General features: G+C 44.2%; 1 protein-coding gene across 5 annotated transcripts in view; it reads right to left on the bottom strand.

Moving 5' to 3' along the window:
* Nucleotides 1-26,556, bottom strand: part of Smoc1 (SPARC related modular calcium binding 1) — a 148,202-nt gene that overhangs the window by 20,941 nt on the left and 100,705 nt on the right. For 3 of the 5 annotated variants that reach the window (XM_004837310.4, XM_087195325.1, XM_087195326.1), the window contains exons 6-7: nt 15,666-15,755; nt 13,250-13,330 (exon numbers count right to left, since the gene is read on the bottom strand). In XM_004837310.4, the coding sequence (XP_004837367.1) occupies nt 13,250-13,330; nt 15,666-15,755 (171 nt within the window). The remainder of the gene's footprint in view (nt 1-13,249; nt 13,331-15,665; nt 15,756-26,556) is intronic. The other 2 variants (XM_004837312.4, XM_087195327.1) reach the window with 1 other exon arrangement.

The following is a 26,556-nucleotide window of genomic DNA, read 5'->3' as shown; positions in this document are numbered from 1 at the left end:
TTACTGGCACCACGTTTGGGTAACAAGTCTAACAGAGGCTTTAAATTAAGGCTCTCCAGCCAACACCCTCAAGCCATAAAGCAGACCAAAGCCAGCCTCGAGGCAGGGAGGAGGGCTTTCCCCTCCCCTGCAGTGAATGAACCTGAGAGTCCTCAAGCTCATGGAAATGTGGACAGTGCCCATGCCAGAAGAGGTGTGGATCATGGTTTGGGCCCTGTTGATGGATTTATGAAAGTCCTTGAAGGCTGCTCAGAAATGTTTACGGTCAGCTTCTGTGAAGTTCTGTGGAGAATTAAGTTGTAAAAAGGATAAATTTCACTAATCTGGGAAAATGGGGATAGCACGGCATGAAACAGAAGTCTAATTCCAGAGCTTAGTACTCTGTTTATTTATTATTTACGTATTCATTACTTTAATACAGTCCCTGCAAGTCCTGGTGCCCGCTAAGAAAAAGACAAGGACGTTTATCAGGACAGCACCACCCATTAGTGAAGAGGACACAGTTTGTCTTTTATTAAGAGAAAATCTCCCTCAAAATCATCTTTACAGCTAACAATAATAAAAGCAAATATTCACTGATTAAAATGGGCCAGGTGATAGACCAAGGGCTTTACCTGTCTCATCACTTGGCCCATGTGAGGTGAGCACTAAGAGAATGCCAAGGAAGCTGAACTTCAAGAATTTTCCCGAGTTCCCTCAGCCAGCAAAGAGGCGGGTGGGGATTCCAGTAATGGCGTCTGATGGCCAAGCCTACCTTGCTACCCCTAGGTGGTATTACCTCTAATCACTTGCTCTAGGAGAAAAACACACTGATTTTTCGATGACTCCAAATCTGCTGCATCCCAAACAAAGTGTGCTCGATAGAACACAGTTTCTTCCAAACTCTCTTCTCAGCTTAAGCACACAACAAAGCTTGTTCCTTGGTATTTTTCTTTTTTCCTCAGAATAAAAAACTTAAAACCAAATTTGTAACGTTCCTACCATTACAGAGCTGTAACAAATAACAGCAGCCAATATCTATCTCAGTATTTACCACATGCCTAGCTTGTTATTAACTCATCTCACCCTCTTCCTGGCCTCTAGGACAGGTGTCATTACCAGGGAAGAGGACACAGGAACACAGACTGGCTAAGCGATATGATCAAGAGCAGACAACTACAGTTGGGATTCTAGCCCAGCTGTGTTCTTCATCGCTCTCCAATAACATCTTTCGTTGCCGCAGGCTAATCTCGCTTTTATTCTAACCTGCACTTTTCTTTTACTCTGTTTCTGTGTTAGAGTATCATAAAACAGTCCCTGGCAATTGCACCTCCCTGTCTTCGTGCCCTTGTGGATGGAGACCCACCCCCACTGACTCTCATTGCCTTTGACCAATAGCGGGGCAAAGAGATGATGCCAAAAGGACTGGCCAAGGCCTTCAGAGGCCTTACAGCCTTCACTTTCTAGGAAGCTGCCCTGAGGTCATCACGTAAAGAAGCCAATCTAGCTTCCTGGAGAAGAAGAGACAGAGAGGAAACAGAAGCTGCTCAGCCCATAGGCAGCACAACTGCTAGACATTTCTGAGAGGTCCTCTGCAGCCCCACTGGTCCTTCACCTGGATAAGTCCACAAGTGAATTCAGATAAAACCAGTTAGGGAACCACAGGCCCCAGGAATTTTGGAAGCAGTTTTCACACACCCAATAGGTAACTGAGACAGAGACTGACTCTCTTAATCAATCTATACTCTATTTTTGTAGCTCCTGCAAGTCCTTTAATCAATCATCCATCAATTACTCAACCAATCAACCAATCAATTGAATTATTCCTGCAGTGCTTCTCCAGAAGTCATGCAAATGCTGATTAGTGAGCACCAAAGACCACGGACTCATCCCATGCCTGAGCACCCAGAAGCTGCTCATCCTTGAGGCCACTGTCAGACTCAGCTCTTTCCAGTCACCTCCCAAGTGAATCATAAAATTCACATCTATCCATTTGCCCAGAAGTCACCTTCTAGAATGCAAGACGTGGGGTAGATTTCAAGGATCCCTCCACCATCACTGATTCAGAGAGAGCGGAAGTCCCCCAAAGTGGACATACACTGTTCTAAAACTCTCCATCGCTGCTCAGGAAAGTTGAGGGAAAGAGGACAAGATGAGAAGGTCTGGTCCAGTAACCATGGGAACAGGCCAGGACCATTTGCATGCACTTGGAAGATGTAATAAAGGAGAGAGGAGAGGGAACAACTGGGGCTGTCCAGGGGACAGGGCAATATATGGCCACACGCATATTCTTACACATTCGCACATCCCCACCTATTATAATCCTATCCCCAGGACGGTGCAGAGAAGTGAGGCCTGGGTCATTCCCCACTTGGCAATGAGTAGCTAAAGATTGACTTGAAAACCCTCTGATAACCTCAAAAAAAGAGACACATCCTGTGGAAGAAATGAAACCAAATCCAGTCTTTGCCGCCAAAAAGCCAACAGCCCTCTCTTCTACCAATTGATCATGCATGGTACTGGGAACTAAGTGAAGCAGGGGTGGATGAGACAGCACAGGGACAGGAGATGAGAGGCCAGGTTGAACCAGACAAACATAAACCCTGTCTGCAGGCCCAGGGCCTGGGCCCTTCGATGTCCTGCCAAGACCGGATAAGCAAGAAGAACAGCTCTGTCTGCTAGGCTGGGGATGCCTCCCTGCCTCTCAATTACCCGTGGTAATTAGGAGCAAAGGACAGCATGAATGACCTATATTCCCAGCTAATCCCCAATCTCAATTTGAGCCCAGAGTTTATCCTTTCCTCCTGGGAACCTCTTCTCTTTCATCATCTTTCTCTTTTCTCTTCTTTACTTTTTTTTTTTTTAAGCAAAAAAATGGCCCAAAACATAAACATCATGAGATCTGAGTTTCAGTTCCTTGGGCTAGTCCTTCCGGCTGCTGCCTTCCAAAGGAGGAAGTGCTGAAGGACGGAAGAGACAGAAAAGCCAAGGTAGTGGGTAATCCAACCCCCAAGCTCCTTCAGATAACTGAGGCAGAAGTGATAGTGCCCCAGCTCCATTATGAGCTCTTTGGAGAAAGAAAACAGGAATTTCATGGCGGTAGAGCCAATGGGGGAGATGGATAGAGAGAGAAAGCAGTGGACAGAGAAGTTCTGTATTACTCAAGGTTCAGAGAAAGCCAACAGGACACACACACATACACACACACACATATCCCCCAAACACATGCACGCACACATACCCATGTACATGTGCACATACATACATACACAGAATAAAAGAGACAGGAATCTTAAGGATTTGGATCATGTAATTATGGGGGCTCGCAAGCCTGAAATATGTAGGAGGCCAGTAGGCTGGAAATTCAGATAGAAGTCACAGGGCAGACTGGAGTTCCAAACCAACAGGTCAAGTCCACAGGCTAGATATTCAGGGAGGATTTCTGTTTTAAAGTCTTGAGGCAGAATTTCTTCTCTGAGCAACTTCAGTGTTTGTTTTTAAATTTTTAAATTTAAAGACCCATCCACACCATGGAGGGTGATCTGCTCTTATCAGAGTCAGATGGCTGTAAATGTTCACTACATGGGCAAAATGTCTTCTCAGCAACATCTAGGCAGTGCTTGACCAGGCAATGAAACGTAGTCACCTGGCCAAGAGGATGTACAGAATAAATCATCACAAAGCTCATAGGAAAGGTGAATGCTCATAGGAACAAGCCCAGCCTTATAGACAGCTACACCGAAAAGGGTTATGGGGCTTTAAGCCATGGGCTAGGATAATGCCTCAACCAAAGATACCATCTCCTGAGAGACAGGCCCAGCAGCTCTCCTCCTCCAGGACATCCCAACAGAGGGGCTTATGCTACAGGAAAGGTAGTGAGACTCTGACATGGCTCAGGACAACATCCTGAGAGAAGAAGATCAAATGGCAAAGGAGATTAGGACTCAGATTAGGCAAAGGTCCAGGACCCTGGAGGACCCAGGAGCTCAACCCATCTGCTAATGCATATACACCTTATTCAGAGGCCATGACAGGCCCTGAAGAGGCCAGAAGAGCTCTATAAGACATAGCAAGCAGAAGAACTAGCCATGAGATCTTAATTTACCCTTGCTCAAGGCTTTGTCCATCCCTCAAGCTTTCCCTATGGGCCCTGCTGCAGCGAGGCTGAGGCGCACTGCGACCCCTCTGAGTCTCAGTGCCTCCCCCAGCATGCTGGGCTCCTTGCATTCACTAGGCTGTAAACTCCTGAGAGCGAGGTCCTTCCTGACCTTCCCCCACCCCTATCCCTGGTGCCAGCTCCTCACTCAAGGGAGAACCATGGAATCCTTGGAGTAAGGAATCCGTGAAGAGTACTTAGAAATTGCTCTAGTCTGACGCTCCAGAGATGAGGCCGCCCACTGTAGAACAAATGCCTATGGTGAAGATGAGACCACAGGGGCTGAAAAAGAACATATCTGCTCTTTGACTCATCCGGGAAATGCTACACCCAGCCCTCAGACCATCCAGACTGGATTTCCTTACAGAGAAGCATCAATAACAGGCTACCCAGTCTGAAAAATGAGAGGTACTTACTTACACTTTATTGCAAAAGGAATGATCCTGCAGGGCCAAGAATATTAAGGAAAACACTAGCATTGTCTCGCCTGCAATGACCCTGAAACCCCTTTGGATACACCACCCACCTCGCCTCTTATCAAAAATGAATGAAATGCTGAAGGATGACCCAAAATAACAAGCTATGTGTTAAAAATAACCTTTCTAAATCACAACATGAGATTTCAGAGGCGTAAGGAATTCAGTGGCTCCTGCCTTGGACTCTCCTGGTCGGCGGGAACATATGAGTGGGTGGGATGGGTCCACTCCAGAACTGCTGGGTAGCTGGACGAGGAAGGGACTACAAAAGCAATATAGAGGAAGATACCGCAGGTTTTCAGGAAGTGAGTTTGCTGCTTGGGAAGGAGCGCAGGACTGTACACAGGGGAGGGGCTGGCTGGAGTTAATAGTCTTTGGGAATGATTTATGGTACATCACTGAGCCTTTCTGTTTATTTAGCCACATGGGGTCTTAGCACCTAAGGTTTCCAGCCAACTATGTGAATAGGTTATTTTTCTTACTTGTGGACTTAGCATTTTTCACAGGAGGGGCTAAGTGGCCCCTAGAGGATCATTTTTCCAAGCACCATTTGCTGGGCTGCCCTTTCACCATGGGCTTTCCATCATCCACATCACTTAGTGCCACTTGGCCAGAGCCAAATCCCAATCCTCGACATCCATGTTACTCAGAGTTACCCAGGAGTTCTGAACACTCCTGCAGGGAAGGGGAGCCCACAGAAGCATTGCTCAGAGCTGCCCTTCAGGACAGAGGGCAGACAATTTGCTGAGGAAAAGAGAGGCCCAGGCCAGGGACAAGCAAAAGTCTCCCGCAAACAGAGCAAAGTTGGCCCCTGGAATTGTGCCCAGGTGTGTATCAGTAGAGGTGAAGGTGGGGAGATTAGAAATGGAACGTGCACACATTCAATACAGTCACCACTTCCAAGGAATGGGTTTCCTCACCTCCTTTAAACTAAAAACCCCTTTCTCTGCAGACTAAGTAGCAAAAGGTCATAAAAAAGACATCATCTTCCCCCAGTCATAACCTACAATGGCCCTGGGGAACACTCTGGATGAGACACACTGCACCCCCACCCAGCCAAGAAACCAGGAGAAGGGTTGTCTTCAGCTCCACCCCAGATGGAGACATGGGAGTGGTATGAAACCTCTGCTGGGAACTCGGGGCACTTGGAAGATTCTTCAGGAGCCACAGCCAGGTTGGGGACACCTGTGTTCCCTCTGCATGCTTATCCCCCTACTCCTGCATGCTCCACCCAGGGTCTGGCACATTGAAAGCTTTATACCACCGAAGCCAAACACAGCTGGGACAGAGGTAGTGTAACCAGGCAGTCAAGAGCACTGGCTTTGGGATCAATGGATCGGGCTCTCCCACTTACTGTGTGACCTTGGCTAGTTTACTTAAGTTCTCAAATTCCCAGGTTCCTTACCTAGAAAAGTAGGGTAACCCTACCACATGTCTCATAAGGTCCTTGTGAAGCTCAGATGTAACAATACAGGCAACTGAGGATGTAGCTCAGCGGTAGAGTGTGTGTCGAGCATGACAAAGGTCTAGGTCCAACCCCCAGCTCCACAGGAATTTTTAAAAACATAAATAAATGTACCAGTAATGTAAAGTATCTATGGCAGTGTCCTCAGCAATGTGGCATAAATCTGGTCTCCTGGACATATCCCTGTGAATAACTGGACTCCTCAACTGGACTGCAAGGGCTGACCAAGGGCAAGGTAATGGGAGCCCCACTCAAGCAATAAAGGGGTACACCGTAGGCAAACCAACAATAAGACAATTAAGAGTCAGTCTCATTTTTATCATCACTGAGCTGGAAATTCAAAAAAATGTGAGTGATAAAATGTCTCTCCCTACTGAGGTGGACCATACTTCTGCCACTGCCCAATGGTTAGCTCCTTCCTTAGCTATTCCTTGTGTTGCTTCCGTTATCTCCTCATCCTAAGATGAGGCCCAGAGGCCTTGGCACATAATAGCTGATGGGTCTGGGCCCCTGGAAAAGGCCCTCAGTGGGGGTTTCCATTCTGTTGTTGAATATTAAGTAACGGGACTAGATGACCCGAAGGTACTTCTTACTCCAATGGTCAAAGGTCTTATAATTAGACAGGATCAGGTGCACCTTCCCATAGCTCAGGGACATGCTCCAAACCCAGCCCCCTGCATCCCAGGGAAACCTGAGCACCAGCCATGGGCTGAGTCAAGGACAAGACTGCTGGGTGCTTTCAGGTTCTCCCTTGTACCTTGTTCCCCTTCCTCAGGACTGTTAGATGGCCTGCAAGCCACACCTGAACTGCTGCATCTCAGAGGCCCCATATTCAAGCAAAACTGCCCATTCCTACATTCCCAACATTGGCTGAGAGCACTCCTCACAGGAGTGCTTGCCATTGGTATTGTAAATAGGGCAAGGTGTTGGGATGAAGAATTATGGTTGAGGAGGCGTAAGGCAAAATTACAAACCAACCACCTTGTCTAGATAGTTTTAACTCTGCAGAACCTAAAATGGTCATGCATAGCTCACCATGGCTAAAGTGGTGCCTGTCTCCTTCCCACACAGATAAGATGCTGAGCTCCCAAGGGGTAGGGAAAACAAGATATAAATTCTGCAGAGGAAATTTGCTCTGGAATGGATTGTACCAATATAGCAAATAGATGTTTTTCTTCTTAACTTTTCCTCCAAAGTATTACTGACTCATATCTACTCAAGTTTAGAAAAGTTCCTGTCTCTATTGACTCATACCATAAGTGAGCAGTCCTGACCCTTCTTCCAGAAAGACTAGGAAATGCCTCACAATAGTTCTGCAATGACAAATACTGAGACATAGCAAGTTGTCTTCTTTCTAGTTTTTCTCAGTAACTCTACTGGCCTTGACCTGATAGGCTCTTTTCTTTAAGGGACAAGTATCAGAATAAAAACTAAGGCAAGAAAGGAAGAGAAGGGACCAAGGAGGATGATGGGAGAGAGATTTTTTTTAATTTGTTGAAATAAAGAATCATAACTTCATTCTTTACTCCCCAAAACATTAATGTTGCATATTGTGTGTGTTTCTGAGGTGTATATCTTGCCTACTTCCAAAGCCATTTTTACAAATAAATACAGAATGAAGACCTTCAGATCAAAGCAATGATGATTGTTGACTTCCAGCAAATTGGAATAAGCCAATTAGAGTACCTAGGCAAGATCTTTGATTTCAATTTTTAGCAGCACAGGGCAAAAGGAAACTTTGGGACGTGTCCACAGCCTGTGTTCCAAAGCAGTCAACATGGAGTAAAGGAGCTAATTTTAAAACAAGGTGAAAATGAACTGTGGAGCTAGACTCTCTGGGACCTCTAGACATGATTAGCACTCCTCCTAGCACAGGGAAAGTAGGCGAAAGAACAAAGCCTTTGTTGTCATGGAGAAAGCCATGGGGATGACCACCTGGCTCCAGACCCAGCTCAATTCTGTGGCCATAATTGACCAGGCACCTGCATGACACAGATGGCCAGATACCGAGAAGGCCAGTCATAGAAATAAATATCCAGGGTTTGTTTTTATATAGAAATTTTAAATGCACACAAGCCCAGACGCATCCCCGACTGCTAACGTTAGCAGATTACTCATTCTTCCTTCCAATCACGTCATGTGTGAGATTCCAGGTGGCTGTGGGGTATTTGCTTACAACGGCTACCGCTGGTTTCCTTGCGAGCTGTTTATTTTTCCAAGCCTCAGGTCATTACATCAGCCCACAGTTTCTAGGCAGGGCAAGTGTGTAGGCCTAGGGGACAGGGGATTCAGCCAGGACGTGCGGTCCCCACCATAGTAACTATCCCAGCAGGAACTGGATGATGGAAGGGCAATAAAAAATGTGGCCAGGGATCCCAAAGCAGGCCTAGAAGAGCAACATTCTGGCCCTGTGAATGGCTTACTGTGACATGGACAGTGTCTTAGGCAAACATAGACATTCTCATATAGAAGGACATGGGAGTAATGTTTTCATGGCAAAACTTATAAGACAAGTATTTCTACGTTGTGTCCCTGATGGTGGCTCCACCTCTAGGGAGCAGAGTTACCATGAGTTACTTCATTCACTGATGAACAGCAGGAAGCTCTGTTGGTCAAGGAAGCAAGGGAGGACAGGTATGCTCCTTTGGGATTTAACTCACAGGCAAGGTTCTAGGGCCTTCACAAAGTCTCTGACCAGCTCATAAAAGAGTTAACTAGAAAATACAAGGGATAGAAGAGATGGGGAATGCAGAGAGGGAAGTCCATCCCCTCCACTGGTGGCCATGAGGGGTTAACTTACTCCCCCAGAGCAGAGGGAAGCACCCCTGGGCCTTGGGAACATTACTACAGCTCCCAGTGAGAAGAGAGAAGGCATGCACGACCCTATTTCCTGAGAAATTGTTCTTTCCCAGTGGAAGAAGCACAGAGGCTTTACCATACCAAGACTTATGAAGTATCTGCAAATGTCAAATGAGAACCCACGAGAAGTAGAATGAAGAATTTGAAATAAACTCTAATTATTCATACTTATTTTATCTCCTTACCCTCTTAAAAGTGTAAGTGGTTAAAAAAATATTTTAAACTATAGGTATTCTAAGAAAACCTTGGTAGCTAATTCTTGATTTTAAAAAATCTCAGCAGAAGTTCATATTTCCTTATAAAGCTAGCACAGAGGCTCTGGCCACTACTCAGCCGTGAGAAGACAGACGTTATTGCTCCCAAGTTCCATGTTGACTGTCAGGTACATCTTCCTGGATGCAACAGGAATCTGTGGTACAATGGAGGAGAGGTGCACTGGAGGCAAAAATGGAAGAAAAGACCCTTCGAAGAGGCAGATCCGTTGGGGCAGAAGCTGCCAAGGACTCAAAGAGCAACACCGACCACACTGACCACATGACAAAGCCTTAACTACAAGGACCAAGACTTTCAAGAGGAGAGAAGGACACTGGCTATGTCTGCAGGCCTGTGTTTCATGTTATTGCACAACTTCAGCTGCCCAGTGGAACCTTTCCAACATCAACAGTCCCCAGGCCAGAAAACAAACCTGGCGTCACAGGGTCTGAGTGCGAAAAAAGGATGTTTGGGGTGTAAAAGAAGCTGGGATAGTCTTTGCCTCTGTGAGACAGCTGAGAAGAGCTCTCACCCAGACAGGCTTCAGAGTCCTGCTCCAACTTCCCAAGCATGTGAGTGAAGCTCGCCTAAAACCAGGCTCTTCCATCAAACCCTAATGGAAAATGGTCTTAGGTGTTTGACCCTATGGCTCTTGTCTTCTCCAGCTCCTTAGAGACAGTCATCAACAAAATATGTCTGGCTTCTCATTAAACTGAATGTGACAACATGCTACAAGAGGATAGAATAATACAATACCTAAAGATATTTCCTCACAGTAGCTATTGTTTCGTAATCATTTACAGTGTACTTAACTCTGAGCCAAGCATTATATACCTGTAGTTAAAACCTCAAAAAATCCTGCAATGTATTTTGTTTTACATATAAGGAAATCAAGACTCAGGGAAGCTGAGTAACCCTCCCATATACACCAAGCCTCCTCTAGAGGTTCATCTGATTTAAAAGCCCTTGCTCTGCCAATTACATGATTTTTCTCTGCTAAATACAAAAGATTCCCTACCCTGCTCCCTACAAACACCAAACCTTGGGATGCCTCCTTGGCAACTTTTGTGAGAGCATGGACAGGATCAGGATGGCTGAGCCTGACAGTGGATCATGGGAGATGATGAAGACTTTTGAGAGTTCCTGTGCTGATGTAGGTCTACCTGGGTATCTCAGGAGCCACAGCCCTTACCTTCACTTGCTCTACGAAGGGACTAAAATACTTGACTGACACAACCCAATGTACACACACCCATGCAATTGCTTCTGTTCAACCAGTACACATGCCAGTGGCCAGCAAACTTTCTCAGTAAAGATCATGTAGTAAGTATTTTAGGTTTTGTAGGCCATAGAGGCTCACCACAGCTACTCAGCTAGCTATTCTTGTAGATGAAAACAACCACAGATGATACACAAATAAATCAATGTGGCTATGTTCCAATAAAACAGTCAGCTGGCCTCTTGCCACCCCCTGCTATATGGCTTTGTGGAAACATGTCTTTTACATACAGTTACAGTGGTACTTCCATTCATGAACTTAATTCTTTCCACAATTCTGGCCACAAACTGAATTGGACGAGAACTGAATCAAATTCAATGGTTAGGTTCAATGTCAACTTTATGGGGAAATTTGATTTGGTTCTTGCCCAAATTGGTTTGTGACCAGAATCATGAAAAGAATTAAGTTCATGAACAGAGGTACCACTATATACAAAGATGGATAGGCACTCAGTTGGTATGGTCAGTTGATCACAGTGGACAAAGTCTCAGTTTCTCCTAGAGAACCATTAGCTGGCATACCACCAATACTGTCCTTTACACTGACCTTACAGACATGACTGGGGCCAACCAGGAAAAATAAAGGTGGCTGGGTCACTCCAACAAAAGTAAGGTAGTTGTACCTGCCTGGAAATCATTTCTCAACAAGACCCTAATAGTAAACTACCTGGACAAAGAACAGATAGAAAGCAGAAGCTAACATCATCACACTACCACACTCAGAATATAGCCCAAGAAGACAGGCATTGCAATCTTCAAAATAACTAGTTTTCTTTAGCCCAAGCACTTACTAGCTATCACACTCTCCCAGCCTCCAACTCTTGTCTGATTATGGGGACAGTGGCCACATGACACAGTCCATATGACACATAACAAGTTTTTTCATAGAGTTATGGTGAAATGAGCTCAAATGAGCAAACAAATGTAAAGTTCTTCAGGATTAGCTACCATAACAATAATAGTCCAATTTTCCTGATAATAATGATGATGATCTTTCTCCTCTATCTTCCCAAAGCAGTGAAATGCATTGAGTTAGATTCTATAATAGATGGAATAGGTAGGTGATAAAGCCCTTATGCTCACAGAGTTAAAGACTGGTAGAAGGGAAAGAAATTCATGGAAGCAATTACTAAATGTCAAGTGAGTGTTCCAGGCAAAAGGTGGCGTATAATTCAGAGAACTAAGCCTCCTGTCGGCCACTTGGTCATGGAATGAGAATTACTCCACTCACTGAGAGTTTGCAGAACTTCCAAGGTCTCAGGGACAAGACAGACCATTTACAAATATTACTTCCAACACCAGGCAAGACAGGTACCAGTCTCACTTCTCTGTAACTTATTCTATCTGCCTAACAGTGAGGGGGAGTGGAGGAAGTTCCTTTGAAGAAGCTTGCCTGATAGATGCCTTTAGTTAGGGTGACAATCATAAATCCTTTCCTGATTGAAGAATTCTCGCAATAAGCACTGTTGTTAATATTCCCACTAGTCCTATCAATGATGATAATAAAATACATATCATTTGTCATACCCTTATTATTTATTACTTAGCCAGGCATCAACTACCCCATAGATATTAGCTTAGTAAACCTTTAACCACAACAGTCTTCTGAGTCAGGATCCTATTCCACAGATAAGAACTGAGGCCCAGGGGGATTATTTGAGTTGACTGGGAGGATCACTCACCAATTGTTAGAGTCAGAATGTCAACCCAGGGTTTGCTGATTCCAAAGTCTGTGCTTTAACCAGTGCACTATTCTGGCAAAGACTCTAGACCAAGGGGATTCGCACTACTCCTTCCATCCCATCATCCCATACCTCTAGCTTTGATCAAAGAGTGAACCAAATTCATGGAGAGAGGCTGACCAGCCCAAGACACAGAAAATCAGCCAGTGCTGCATGGGTTCACCTCTTGATCTTTACCACTCACTGCACTCTAGTCCTCATACACCGCCTGTAGCTCAGAGCTGGCACAGACAACACAGGGGCCAATAACAACACACTTAGTGACAACAGTCAAGTCACACTCTGCCTGTTCAAAAGCATGTCTCATTTGTTCACAGTTCTTGCCACCTATAAGGAAAAGATCATATGGCTATATTCAACAACCAGACATAAAGTACAACCAGAAAGTACTATTTCTCACAATGAAGTCTTAGCTCAAAGAAGAATGATCCTCCCTGAAAAAGATTCAGATTTGGTTTATTCATAGATTTCCCTGTTCATGAATATTTAGTCTTTATTGATGACAAATGAATTTTATTGACTTTAATCCTTATTAGTGGTAAATAAACTCTACAAATCTGATCAAACTGCAAAAATAAAAAATCACCTTTCTACAAAGTTTCAGTCAGTGCCAAAACTTGATCACCTACAAGATCTTTGAAAGATCAGACCAGAAAAAAAATACGACTATAATCAACTGTTAGAGCCTGAAAAACACATAGAACTAAGCCTCTCCAGGCTTGGAGTTCGACTTCATTATACCAAGCCATTCTTCTTTCACATTCTCCTCCATGACATGTAGAAACTCAATCAAAATATTAAAGTACACAGTCAAAATTGTTTTAGCTGAAAGGATTAACTGCTCATGAAAGATGATCCCTGAGATGATAACTGAAGAAACTTAAAGTTGACAGCAGTGAACTCATATAGTCTCCTTATTTTGCAGCTGTAGAAATTGAGGACCAGATAAATTGTCCAACCCACACAGTGGGTGGGCATGGAGCAACTCTAAAGCAGCCAGGGATGGATTGGGTGTGTATATAATCCACAGAAGATTATTTACCTGAATTTCTTACATTCGTGTTGTTCAGTTTGGAGTCCTTGATTACCAAGTGCTTAATCCATAGGGTGGGGGCTGTGATTTCTGGATTTTAAAAAAAGGAAGAGAGAAAGAAGGTCTGAACAGAGGGAAGTATATGTCATGGAGTGTAATCCTGGACTTTAAAAAAATCTATTTAAAAAGCCCTCTCCCTCCTGACGTATGCGCACCTTGTCTCATGCCCTCTCCCCCCCTTACAAGGAAAGCCTCTCCCCACCAGCTCTTAAGAGCCAACCAGGGCATCCTGTGCCAGGAGGCAGAGTGGTCAGAGCATAGTGGCACTGAGCCACTCCATCCAGGAATAAAAATATTATCCCAGGAGGGGAGGAACATGGGCCAATCCAAGTCCCTCTCAGCTGCTTCCCTGGGAGAAGATTTGAAGGGGATAAATCAACAAACACATGCCAAACCAACCACAGAGACCATTTTAGAGGAAACAGCTGAGCCACAGCAGATTCAGCTTGCTGAGACTTTGCTCCACATGGGGAAGAAAGGAATGGATGTAACATGTGCTCCAACCCTCTTTTTCACAGCTGCCTGAACGCAGGCTGAGAGGCTTCATCCAGAGTGCTCCAGGCTCTCAGGACTTGGGTCACCCAGTGGATGGGGATGTGAGACTCCTGAGTGACCCTGAACATTCTATAGAGTGACAAGATCTTCAGTGAGGGTACCAAGGAGATCTCCCGACTACATGATCTCCATTCCCCCACCTAGTCATCTAGACCCAGACTTGGAATAACCCAAGATGTTTGTGAATCACAAAGACTTTAGAATTTTTAGGCATGAACCTACCAGAGGTGGAGTAATATTTAAAAGTTTTTTAATGTACTCCAGTAAAATACACATTGCCATTAATTCCTCTCAAAATACTCCCCCTTGCTTTGAACACATTTATCTCATTGTTCTTGCCAATTTCAAAGCAGCTGTGGAAGTCCTTTTTCCTGAGTGTTTTTAGTTGTGCTGTTGCTGCTGCCTGGATGCCTTAAGTCAGTTCAAAGCACTTATCTTTCATGGTCATTTTGACTTTGGGGAAGAGCCAGAAGTCTCAAGGTGCCAAATCTAGTGAACAAGGTGGATAAGGACACGTTGTAATGTTTTTATAAGCCTGCTTTTCTGTTGTATGAGGCTCAGCAGCAGATTCACTAAATTTTTGATCAGGCCTCACAAAGATAATCACAAAAGAGAACTTCGAAAACTGTTTCAGAAAATGGCAACAATGATAGGACAAGTGTGTTAGAAGTGAGGAAAGTATTTTGAGGAAGATTAATGGCAACGTGCGTTTGACTTCAATAAATTTTTTACAATGTAAGTATTAGCTGTATAATTTGATCACCCCTTGTATGTTCCACTAAATGAACCAAATGCATATGAAATCTCATCTTTCAATCCTTCTCCCCAGATCTAAGCCTGTGCTAGGAACATCTCTCACAAATGTTCTAGAGATCTCACCCTGGCAAACTTCCTGTTCCTCCTCATGGGAATCTGGAGCATTTGGTAAAATATCTGAATAATAGAGGCCCTAAGCAGCTCCAACTTGAGTGGAGGCCAGACTTCTGCACCTCAGAAGACTCCTTCTGTCCCCTCCCCATACCACCAGGGACTCTTAGCCTTTGTCATAAGACTCTATTTCCTTTGAGCTAGAATTTCTTTTCTCCCTAATGTCTTGACTTCACTAGCCAAGTCCCTACAACCTAGCCAAACCAGCCCTATTGACCAATCTCTTTCCTGCTACTTCCTTCACTGTGTCCCGTCCCTCCCATTCCTCCTTGTATATGCCAGCTCCCTGCCTGGAACACCCCAATTCTTCCCTTTTGTTTGCAAGATCCAGCTTGAGTTGCATCTCTTCACAGAAGCTTTTCCCAGAGCACTATCATCCCTCTCCAATAAATGCCTATTACCATAAAAATTGGGACCACAGATTTTAACTCAGAAAGCTTTCCAGTGGTTACAGCTGTCTTGAGAGCAAAGGCTGACATTGGTATACTCTCTCTCTTCACCAGGGGCCTTGTACCATGCTAGGCATGGAGCAGGCACTTGTAAGTATGGAAAGGACACTGCCGGCCTGACTTTCTTAGCCATGATTCCCTAGTCTTGACAGCTCAGAAAATCTATCCAGACTGTGTTTTGTTGAACATCAGGAAACAGGCAGGAAGTCTAGGGAGAACAGAAGTCCTTTCCAGAAGTAGAGAGCATACCAGATCCTTAGCAGATTCACATTTTTTTAAAAGGTTAAAACAATCCAGCTTACATTAGGCGAAATTGAAACTAGAAAAGACAATAGTCATAATGAAGCTTAAACAAACACCTAAAGTTAAGACTTTTCCCAAGGCTAAAATTTGGTGAATGAATGAGAGTTGGAATAAATAATACAAGGACTTACCATCTCCATCAAACACTGGCTGGGTCTCCATCGTGGGTGTTGGCTTTGACCCGTCATCTGAATTGAGGGTTAAAAAGAAGCGAAAAGAGACTACCATTATTGAGGTAAATACTATCTACTCTCCAGCACTGTTGAATGGTTGGGGTTTGTACATGGCCCGGACAAGTCCCAATAAAGACACCAAAAAAAAAAAGAAAAAGAAGAAGAAAAGACCAAAGAAGGAAAAGAGAACCAGGGAAAGACACAACAGTAAAACAAATCCAGGTGTGTGCTCACCATCCCAAGGAACACACAAAAGGAGGTGGGCTTCATGCTTTGGAAGACCCCTTCCCACACACCTGAGAATCTCTGCATGCCCCTTTCAGCCTTGCTCCTCAGCACAGAACACCTGGGAAGAGGTATCTCCTCTAGCACCTGAGCTTTGGCCAGGCATGTCAGAATGGGGCCAGCAGCCCTTATGGCATCAGATGCTGGTGTCCCCAGTTCAGTTTCTGTCCTCTTGTGAAAGGTAGTGGCTCAGAATCTTTTTCTAGAGGCCCTGATTAAAAAGCTTAAGAAAAACAGAGACCTGCATGTTATTCGTTGCCAGGAAGGATCATTCTCCCTGTGCGGCACTCTACAGAAAATCATATATCCTTAGAACACATTTAACTATGAAACAGCACATACTACAATCCCCAGTAGGAAGTGGGGGCAACAAAAATCATAGAAATCACCCTAGTCCGGCTTTGAAATTTCTAATATTAATGATGGGAGCAAGGAGCTTCCGGTAGCAAAGCCCTAAAGCTCTTCATTCCAGTAGTACTGGCAGCTCTTTCTGCAGAGCAAAAATCCCTGCAGATCAGGAGCTAGTGCAGACTTTGTTTATTTACCTTCCAGGGCTCAGAGTTACTTTCATCAAGGCCCCAAAACCTTTAGTCTTAGAGAAGTGTTTCTTAACCTTTTATCCATTATTGCCCAACTAAGGAAGATTTTTAGACGCTTTCTCCCTAATCATCTCCCTAATGAAATTTTAACAACATATATAAACTGTGCATCTGTTCATGTGCCACATATATATTTTGTGCTTTATATGTAAAAAGGGTAAGTTTCTTTTTTATCCCCCAAGAAACAATTTTATTCTCTCTGAGAACAGGTATCTTTGCCCATCTTGAGGATACATAGTTTAGAGACTTTTCTTTGTTTTCTCCCTCAGTGGGAGGAGGAAGGTTAAGCACTATTGTCCCAGGCAGTTTGATTATTATCCCATCCCTCCCTTCCCAAGACACCCCGCCCCCGAGGTCTTTTAGAATGGAATACTATATTCTCTGAGTATTAACTATTTATGAAAATGCAAGCTCTCAGGTAGTCTGTGAGACACCAGTCAGACCATCAGTATAACAACCCTCCACCATTTGGAGCTCCCAGTACTTTGGGCTGGCTTGCCTGCATCTTATTAGGGGAGGGAGAGAGAAAATAATCCTGATCTTTCTGTGTCAACATCCTACCCTTTGGAATCTTAAGATTCCAAACTCATGGAGACATACACACACACACACACACACACACACACACACGATGGATGCTAAGGCCAGCAACCTGTTAGTCATGTGACACCTGACTCTGCTATTATTCTCATGTGCTGCCACCAAGATCCAACTCTCACAAGGGTGAAAGTTATCCTGAACTATCTGATAGTCATCCTAAGAAATGTGATGCAGTGGGAAGAGAGAAGTAACTATACTGGATATCTTACTTGCCTCCAACTGGATCCCAAACAGGCATCTTTTGATGCCAAACTGTGCGAGCTTGAGCTGGAAGTCACTGAAGGAGAATAAACACAGAACAGAGCCACACAATGTCATTTTTTAAAATATAGCATCACTTCCCTTGACTCTATTAACACCTCTTTCCATTTAATTCAATGAGCCACTGAATGGAGTCTTTTGGCAGCTGCAATGCACATTTGGTTGCTTTTGCCAGATGTAGACTTCACAGTGTAAATAGCCCAGCACAGTATGCCCATCCCGTCCTCACAGGGAGGTTCACATTAGGAGTCTCACAGGCTAACAAAGGCAAAGTGAGAGATCAAATATTTCAAGAGGGACAAGAGTGAGAACCAGAGTGAAAAAGGGCTTATGTAATATTTTAATATTCAATATAGACACTAACATCCTCCCATATTCCAGGAGCCGTGCCTCCCTTTGGAGCAAGATAACTGAAAACATTCGGTTTCTTTCTCCTGTCATCCAGGTGGAAGTCTGGGACTGCCCCTCTGGTCTAGCCATCAGCAAAAAGGTCTGTACCCCCAGTGAGCAAGGAGGATTCCTGGGGAAGACCTGCACCTCTGCAAGTGGATGACTTCCACAGATTGCCAGACATGGCCACAGGAGCCCATGGAGTATAAAGCCACTGTAGGGAGTGAATCTTTCTGCAGGGTAGGGTCACCAAGGGTGAGGAGATACAGCTGCTGTGCTACAAGGGAGGTCCTAGATGGAAATCTTTATGAAGTGAGAAAAGACAAGGTACCCTGATCCCAGGAGCCACCTGTGAAATCCAGCATGCCCAAAGGCCAGGAAGCCCAGCCAAAGCCAACAGGACCTTCTCACCATCATCTCCGGGCACCTGGACACCTGGCTTCTGACCCAGCAAATAAGCACACCTCTTCTACCAAACATAAATCCAAGGCCTGGGTCCAAGGTCCACAGCAGCTCTGCTTCCGGGCAAGCCTTGGAACAGCACCAGGCCCCACATGAGGGCCTAGGGAAAGAGTAAGTTTTCTAAATATGTCCTTGCCCTCTCAGTCCCATGTGGAATGACACTCTGATCCCCACTTTACAACCAATAAGTTGATTAACCTGAACCCCTACTTTTCTTCTCTGGGTAGCAATATCCTCTTCTCAAAATGAAGAATGCCTTCCTGCCAAGCCTCAGGACACTGCATGTGTAAAAAACCTTAAAGACCTATTAATAGGGGTATATAATTCCATGAGTGCTAACCACCACATTCAATTGCTTAATTTTAAAGTTTGTTTTACAAAAATAAGAACCTATCAAAGTTTTTAAATTAGAAAAACCTTATAATTCACTAAGATGACAACTTATTTAAAACTGAAAAAGGTACTTTAATAGACATGTCACTAAAAAAGATATACGAATGTCTAATAAATACATAAAAAGATAGTCAACACCATTAGTCTTTAGGAATGGGCAAATTAAAACCATAGGAGACACCACCAACTACTCGCTAGCATGGCCAAAATAAAAAAAGACAACACCAAATGTCGGCAAGGATGTAGAGAAACTGGAACCTTTGTTCATGGCTGGTGGGAATGCACATTTGGGGCAGCAACGTTGGGAAAGAATTTGGCAAATTTTTTTAACAGCTAAACATAAGCTTGCATTCAACCCTAAAATTCCACTCCTATGAATCTAACAAAGAAAAATAAAACTATGCCCACAAATATTCATAGCAACATTACTCATAATAGTCTCAAATTTGAAATAATCCAAATGTCTGTCAACTGGTGAACAGATAAATTACAATATATCCACCTAATTGAATACCAGTCAAAGGAATGAATAACTAATATATGTGACAACAGAGACGAAGAACCTCATAAAACATTATTCTAAATGTAGCCAGCAGACGCAAATACTGCATATTATCAGATTCCATTCAGATGGCATGTCTAATAAAGATAAATCTATAAAGACAGAAAGATCTATGGTTGCCTAGGGATGGGGGTGGGAGTGAGGTTTAATTATAAATAAGTTTGATGTTTTCTGGGGGGGTGACAGAAATGTTCTCTACTGTTGATTGTACAACTCTATAAATTTACTGAACTGAGCATATACAGTGTGTGAATTTTTGGTATGTAAATTATACTCCAATAAAGCTGTTAAAACAAAGGGATTGTCAAAGTTACCTGAGCTGAGTCATCAGGCAGCACAGCTGGATTATATAACGAGCCCTTAATTCAGAAAGAGACTCTTCCATATATTTTTAAATATATATCTGAATCTCACTTTACATATATGCATATGGTCATCTGATGTCTGATGCTTATTCTTGGTCACTTTTTTGGACCTCAACTAATAAGACTTTCTCTTTAATACGATAATACTCTCCTAGACTAAGGGGAAGAAGATAGAACACTGGGAAAGAAGCTTATTCAAAGACTAATAATTTTTCTTACAGGAGAGAGAAAAAGGTAAATTAGAAAAGATTGAATACGTAAATAAGGCAAACATGAGAGACTTTCTCAAGGATGATGTCAAGACCAACAGTAACAGTAGTATCACATATTTAGCAATGCTCAGCTTCTGGCAGGTGGTTTTCCTCTTCTATTCCCACCACCAGCCAAGGAGCAGGAAGTTACCAGGCAGATAAAAAGAGAATTGAGTCTCAATGCAAGTAAGTGTTTTGCTCAAGGCCCCAGAGGCTGGGAGCGACTTTGGAAACTGCCCAGCCCCAGAGCTGAAGCGTGTGGCCTTCCAACGCTCCCCAGCCCCCAGTCAGGCCTTGCCCTTGCAGGTGCAGCCCCAGAAAGTTTCAGCCCCCACATGGGCTTTGGGAGCTTATACAGAGAGTGGGTTTGTATGACAGCACAATTCCTTGCCCTGCGAGAAGGCCTGGCCCACACATAGACAGCTGGAAGTCACTTCGACCCCCGATGACACTGTTCAAAGCCTCCTCTGTTTGGCTTTTTGATTCCTGATTGACATTCGCTGGCAAGGGGAGATAAATGCCGGGCTAAGGACAATGTTGATCCGCTCTGACTATTCTCAAGGAAAGACTTTTCAGAATAACAAACAAAACAAAACAAAACCCCAAAAAACATTGGTGTGCTTAAGGGACTGAATAGAGCCCAAGAGGTCCAGGGAGGCAGGGCCGGCCCTTTCAAGAGGCTGGCAAGTCCATTGAGGAGTTAATTGTTTGGGTGTACAATGAGTTTATTCTGACCACATACAAAGAGCTTTCTCTTGCAGGTCCTTCAAAAGCAAGTGTGTCAAAGGGGCCAGAGGAGGAATCTGTATTAATGGCATCTCTTGGGGTCCTCGAGACTGAGGAGAGAATGAAGAAAAAGGAAACCACCACCCCCATCCTGAGATTTGGAGGCTTCCTCAACAATCCCAAGTCCCCTTTGATTCTTGGGCCCTTCCTAACCATGTCCATCACTGGTGACCCTCTCTCATACTCTTTTAAGCTCTCACTATCCATCTTAAAAATACATAGATAAACTTATGCCTGGTAGAAGGGCTAGAAGGTTCTTGCATTTAAAGGGATCACATTTACACCAAAGCCACCATCCTCCTCAGCATGTGAATCTGGCCCAGTGTGGAGATGAAGATGACTTCTCGCGGACATCCTAGGGAGACAACTGCACCTGCCCGCAAAAGTCCCTAGAACCCAGCCGGAATCCCACCAGGAGAGCAGAATGCTAGTCAACCTCGGCATTTCCTGAGATGCACGTCCCCTGACCAACAAGACTCAGAAATAGAGCTGTCCTCTCCTGACCTGCAAAAGCAAACTTTATCTGAGCATTTCAAGTCCTTCCCAAAAGCAAGAGGTCCATGTTTTATTGTTTACCCAACTGCACGCTCCCTCCCCCAAGTGAAAACAAGCTTGCAGCTGGCTTTTTGCAAGCAGTTCCCCACATGCACAAGCCCTGCATTTCCCTGAATAAGACCAAAGCCGTGAGGTTGGCGAAAGAGGTAGACCAAGGATGTCAGGAGCCCAGCAGTAGATGCGTCCACTGAAGGCCAGGTTCACTCAGAAGACTGTGCTAGGTTTTTTTTTAACTTTTTATTTGAAAATTATTGCAGATTCAGAGGGAAATTGCAAAAATATAGAGAGTGGTCCCAGAGTTGGGTTGTCTTGGTTTTAACCCAGCTCTGCCCCTAAAGGCCGTGTGACCTTACTTTATTGTTTAGGTTTGTTCAACTGTTAAGCCAGGGAGGATAAGAAGTATATTTAGCAGTGCCCACTTAATAGGATCATTGTAAGGAAGAAATGAGTCCATATTTATAGAGTTTTCATCATAGTGCCTTGTTCTTACAAATTTCCAATAAATATTGTAACTATGAAAATGACGGTGATGATGCAGAGAGGTCCCATGTACCTGTCACACGGTTTCCCCAATGATAACAGCTTAATAGTTAACATAATTATATAGGTAGCCTGCACAGCTAGCCCTCCATATCCAAGGTTCTGTATCTAAGGATTCAGCCAACCATGGAGCAAGGCGTGGAGGGGAGGGAATCACAATAAAAATACAACAGAACAACAAGAATAATACAAGCAAAAAAATGAAACAGTACAACAGCTGCTCAATAGCCTTTACATGATATTGAGTACTATACAAGTAATATAGATGATTTAAAGTATGTGGAACAATGTACATAAGTATATACAAATGCCATGCCATTGAATGATATTTACTGGTGGGGAAGAGGAACCAATTCCGTATGGATACCAAAGAACAGCTGTAATTATATAGGTGACATAATTATAGTATAAAATCAAAATCAGCAAAATGATATTGGTCTACTCTATGGGTCTTATTCAGGACCTACCAATTTTATACCTACTCAATTGTATGTGCAGTTCTGCCCCCATCCATCTATGCAGATTCATGTTACCACCACAATCAACACAGAACTGTCACTTCACCACAGAAATCAGATGTGCTACCTCTTTATAACCTCACTTCCCTTCCTCCACTCTGCCTCTCAGACCTGGCAACCACTCACTCATCTGTTCTCCAGCCCTGTAATCTTATTTCTAGAATATTGTATAAATGGAATCATGCATTTTTGAAATTGGCTTCCCCCACACACTTTGCATAATGCCATCAGCAGTCTTCCAAGTTGCTGCTGCCTGTATCAACAGTTCCTTTTTATGACTATATTCCATAGTATAGATATGCTACAGTGTGTTGAATTCACCAAAAGATATTTGGGTTTTCTATTTTAGCAATTATACATAAAGCTGCTATTCATTCAGGTACAGGTTTTCTGTGTGGATGTTAAGTCTATTTCTCTAAAATAAATGTTCAAGAGTACAACTGCTAGATAATGGTTACGTGTATGCTTAGTTTTTAAAAGAAACTTCCCAAAGTATTTTCCATGTGGCTGTACCATGTTATATTCTTACCAGCAATGCATAAGAGATTCAGTTTCTATGCAGCCTCACCAACATTTGGTACTGAAATAATTTTTTCTTTAGCTATTGTATTAGTAGGATCTTGTCATGGTCTTCATTTGCATTTCCTGTGCCTAATGATGTTGAACTACTTTTTGTATGCTTATTTGTCCTCTATTTGTCTTCTTTGTGAAATGTATGTTCCTGTAGTTTGTCCATTTTTTTAGCTGAACAGTTTTTCAACATTTAGTGTTTAGAGTTCATCATATATTCTAGATACAAGTCCTATGTAGGACACATAGTTTTTTAAATATTTCTTCCACCAAGATACATCATGTACAGGTGCAAGCACCCAATGATAAATGTAAACATATTGTATACCTAAAATGTACCAATAAAAGAATTTAAGCAAAAAGAAAATTTCTTCCACTCTGTCATTTTTTTCATCTTTTTAATAGAATTTTTTTGTTGACCAAGTTTTTGAAGTCCAAGTCTTAAAGTCTCAGGTTTTTGGTAATGAGATTTTCTCCTACGAGAAGTAATAGCTTTGCAATTTAATTTTTGATGAGGTGTGAGGTTCAGGTTGAAGGTTTGGGGGTTTATTTATTGGTCTTGTTTGTCCTCCGGATGCCTAGTTGTTACAGAAACATTACTTGGAAGGACCATCCTTCCTCCACTGAAATGCTGTTGCTTCTTCGTCAAAGGTCCACTGGGTTTGTTTTGAGGTTCTCTGTTCTCCACTGATTTATGTGTCTGTTCTTTCACTAATACCACATTTTATTTTTCTCTTTAAAATTTGTTTTAGTTATCCTAGTTTCATTGCCTTTGCACAGAAATAAGCAACCCTGAATCTCACATCTTTCTTTCTGCAGGCATAGAAGCCATGCAATGGGACTTGAGAGTCCCTCTCCTTCACACAGGAGCTACATGGCCCTCAGGCCGTGGCCCTGCACGTAAAGGATTAGAGTGGCCTAAGGCTGCACACCCATGTCTCCCCACCCCTGGCTCTCTAAGTTGCTGTGCCACACCTGGAAATGAACTCGGGCAAGGAACAGTGAGCGAACGAACATATTCCCATTGGCCTGACAAGCTCTGAGCCCTCTCACCTGGACTTCAGAAGCTCCATGAAGGTCCCAGACAGAGTACATAAGAACTTGACAATGGGCCATGCTTCTCCTAGGCACCTGCAAAGTGGCAACTTCCAAGGATCCAGAAAACTACTGCTCCCCTGGAAGGTTTCACATCCACCTGAAGATAACCTCCATAATAAATTCAGAACCATTAGGATGTGAGCTCCAGGAGGCGAAGCCAGGGCTCTTATCAGTTTTACTCATCACGGGATCCTCAGTGACTATGACAAGCACAGCACTTAGTAAGTTTGTATAAATATTTATTGAATGAAAGAACCAAGTATAAAATACAAATGGTTACTGATACCACCAGGGACTCAAATAAATCTACGACTTGAAGGCCTTTTCAGATTCCTAAATTCCATTTCCTCTCCAATCCTTAGAGATGGGGAAATGGCAGGGATTTAAACTCCTAGTCTAGTACCCTTCACACACCAACTTTCCTGCAAAGATCTGGAACAAGGGCCAAGGTGAAGAGGAGGGACCTGGGGAAGGATCCAAGCTTGAGGAACAGTTACCTGTGGGAAGGAGGGAACATCATATGTGCGTGGTGTGTGCCTGAGAGCTCCAGCACACTCATGCACACCCATTCTGGAAGTGATCTCTGCAAAGCTGGTGTACAGATGTGCCAGGCTTCATCGTGGTGACCCAGAGTACCAGAAAGTAGTAGCAATGGGCACACCGAGTCAAAGAGTGGCCTCCTGTGGGTTTGGGGCTGCTTGGGCGCAGTTCTGTTTCAGCAGGCATATTTCTGAATGAATGCTGCTCTATGAGGGAAAGCAATGGGAGCCCAGGCTGGTAGATCATCGATACTGAACCAGCCTCCCCTGATCCTTGCCCTGGGGGCTGGGGTACGAGGAAAAAAAGAGAAACAGCTGGGGGAAGGTTAAATCCATGTGAGCAGAAGTGACGTTCCACATGTGGAATGTCCTTCAACAGCCAACCTGGCACACGTCAGCAGGCTCGGAGCACAGTGGCACACCTCCTTTAGGTGTGCTAGCTCCCCATGAGAGTGAGGCTGGAGGACACATAGCCTCCTTTATCTGGGATGCCTGCCATCTATCTGCCCTGTGACCCTGCCCAAAGCACACCCCTCAGGGCCACTTAAGCCACTGCTTGGGGGATAAGGTCTCCAAGTTGGCACAACCTGTAGACCATGCTGGGAGAGATTCTAAAAATAGATTCAGACAGGGACCTCAGGGAAATGAATGTGACTCACCCCTCGCTTGGAACACATACTATGGAGAAGCCAGTGGGGGATTTTTTTTAAGTCTCTTCATATTAAAGGAGGGTTGGATTTTGGAAATTCTGCCCTTCTCTAAGACTGCCTTAATAAATACAGAAGCCCAGGCAGAAAAAACATAAACAGAGTCTGTTAATGTTTTCATCTTTCTCTCTTACAGGGAAATAAGCAAATTGCAGAAAATTCCTGATGACCCTAAACTTTCACTTGCCATTTTATCACAGCATCAGCCCACAGGCCTCTGTAATTCTGGGCATTCAGAGGGAAGATGCTCCCAGAGAACTGCCAGAAACCATCTTCCAAGTGCACTCCCATATTCTCAAATTTATTATTCTTCACACATAATCCTTCAGAGTCTGAGAACTTCCTTCTGGCACCTCACAAGGAAAGAAGGCCAAGCCCGTCCCCTGAAGCTCACCTATATGCATTAGCATCAAGACCTCCAAAAAAAGGCACCTCAGAAAAAACCCCTGAGCCTTGACACAGCCAGGCAAAGCCTCTCAGGGGAAGCTGATAACCCTGCAACACAGTTTGCTTCCAGCCAATTTCCTGCAGACTGCTTCAGAAAAATCCTCAAATGAATCTCTATCTCTCACCTTCTGCAGCCTTCAACTGTTTTTACAGCATTTTTTCAGAGCTGGAGTCCTCCTCTCTTCAGATATCCCTCCAACCCATCAGTGAAACACGTAGAAGCACACATGCTCACTGCCCCAGCACACACCCGTTCCAATCTCTCCTCAAGGACCAGAGGAGAAGCGGAGGGGGCAGTCAAGTTTGGACTGCCCCAGATCAGTGGGTATTTGAAACTCAAACACATGGCCCTGGACCTTCCCTGCACATGTTAATTACCACACATGTGCCCGTAAAGGAGTCTGTTAAGCACAAGGGGCCCAAAGAACAGAGAGAGGAAAGGACATTCCAAGGGATTAAGTAAACAGTCTGAAGCTCTGACCCTCCTCCCCTGCAGCAGCACGTGCATCTGGGGAAGATAACAGTCCCCCTCCTTTCCCTCTCCTTCCCTCAGGCCCCACACCTGTGGGCCCAGGTACAGCAGCAACCTAGGCCTCCCAGCCCGGGCCAAACGGCTGTGACCTGCTACTGCCCAGCCTCCCCCTCCTGCCTGCCTTCCTCCTGCTATCTCTCTGGGCTTTCTCCCCCGGCTCCTTGCACTCTGCCTTTCTCCTCCTATCCCTCAGAGGACTAATTCCTGGCTGGCAACCAGACTCTCTGTTGTCACACAATACATCTTTTCATTCCTTCCAGGCAGAGAACCGATCCCTCCCAGCCCTGTCAGTGGGACAGATTCAAAAAGGCAGGAGAGTAGAGAAAGAGAAGGCTGGATCCTGTCCTGACCCCGCACCCCTACAGACACACCACAGACCTCTAGCCTCA

This window comes from Heterocephalus glaber, unplaced genomic scaffold (assembly GCF_053883595.1).
Source record: "Heterocephalus glaber isolate CG9 unplaced genomic scaffold, H.glaber_assembly_v1.0 deba00001608, whole genome shotgun sequence".
Lineage (NCBI taxonomy): Eukaryota > Metazoa > Chordata > Mammalia > Rodentia > Bathyergidae > Heterocephalus > Heterocephalus glaber.
Note: the sequence above shows the minus strand (reverse complement) of the source record. Positions and strands in the feature narration are given on the sequence as shown.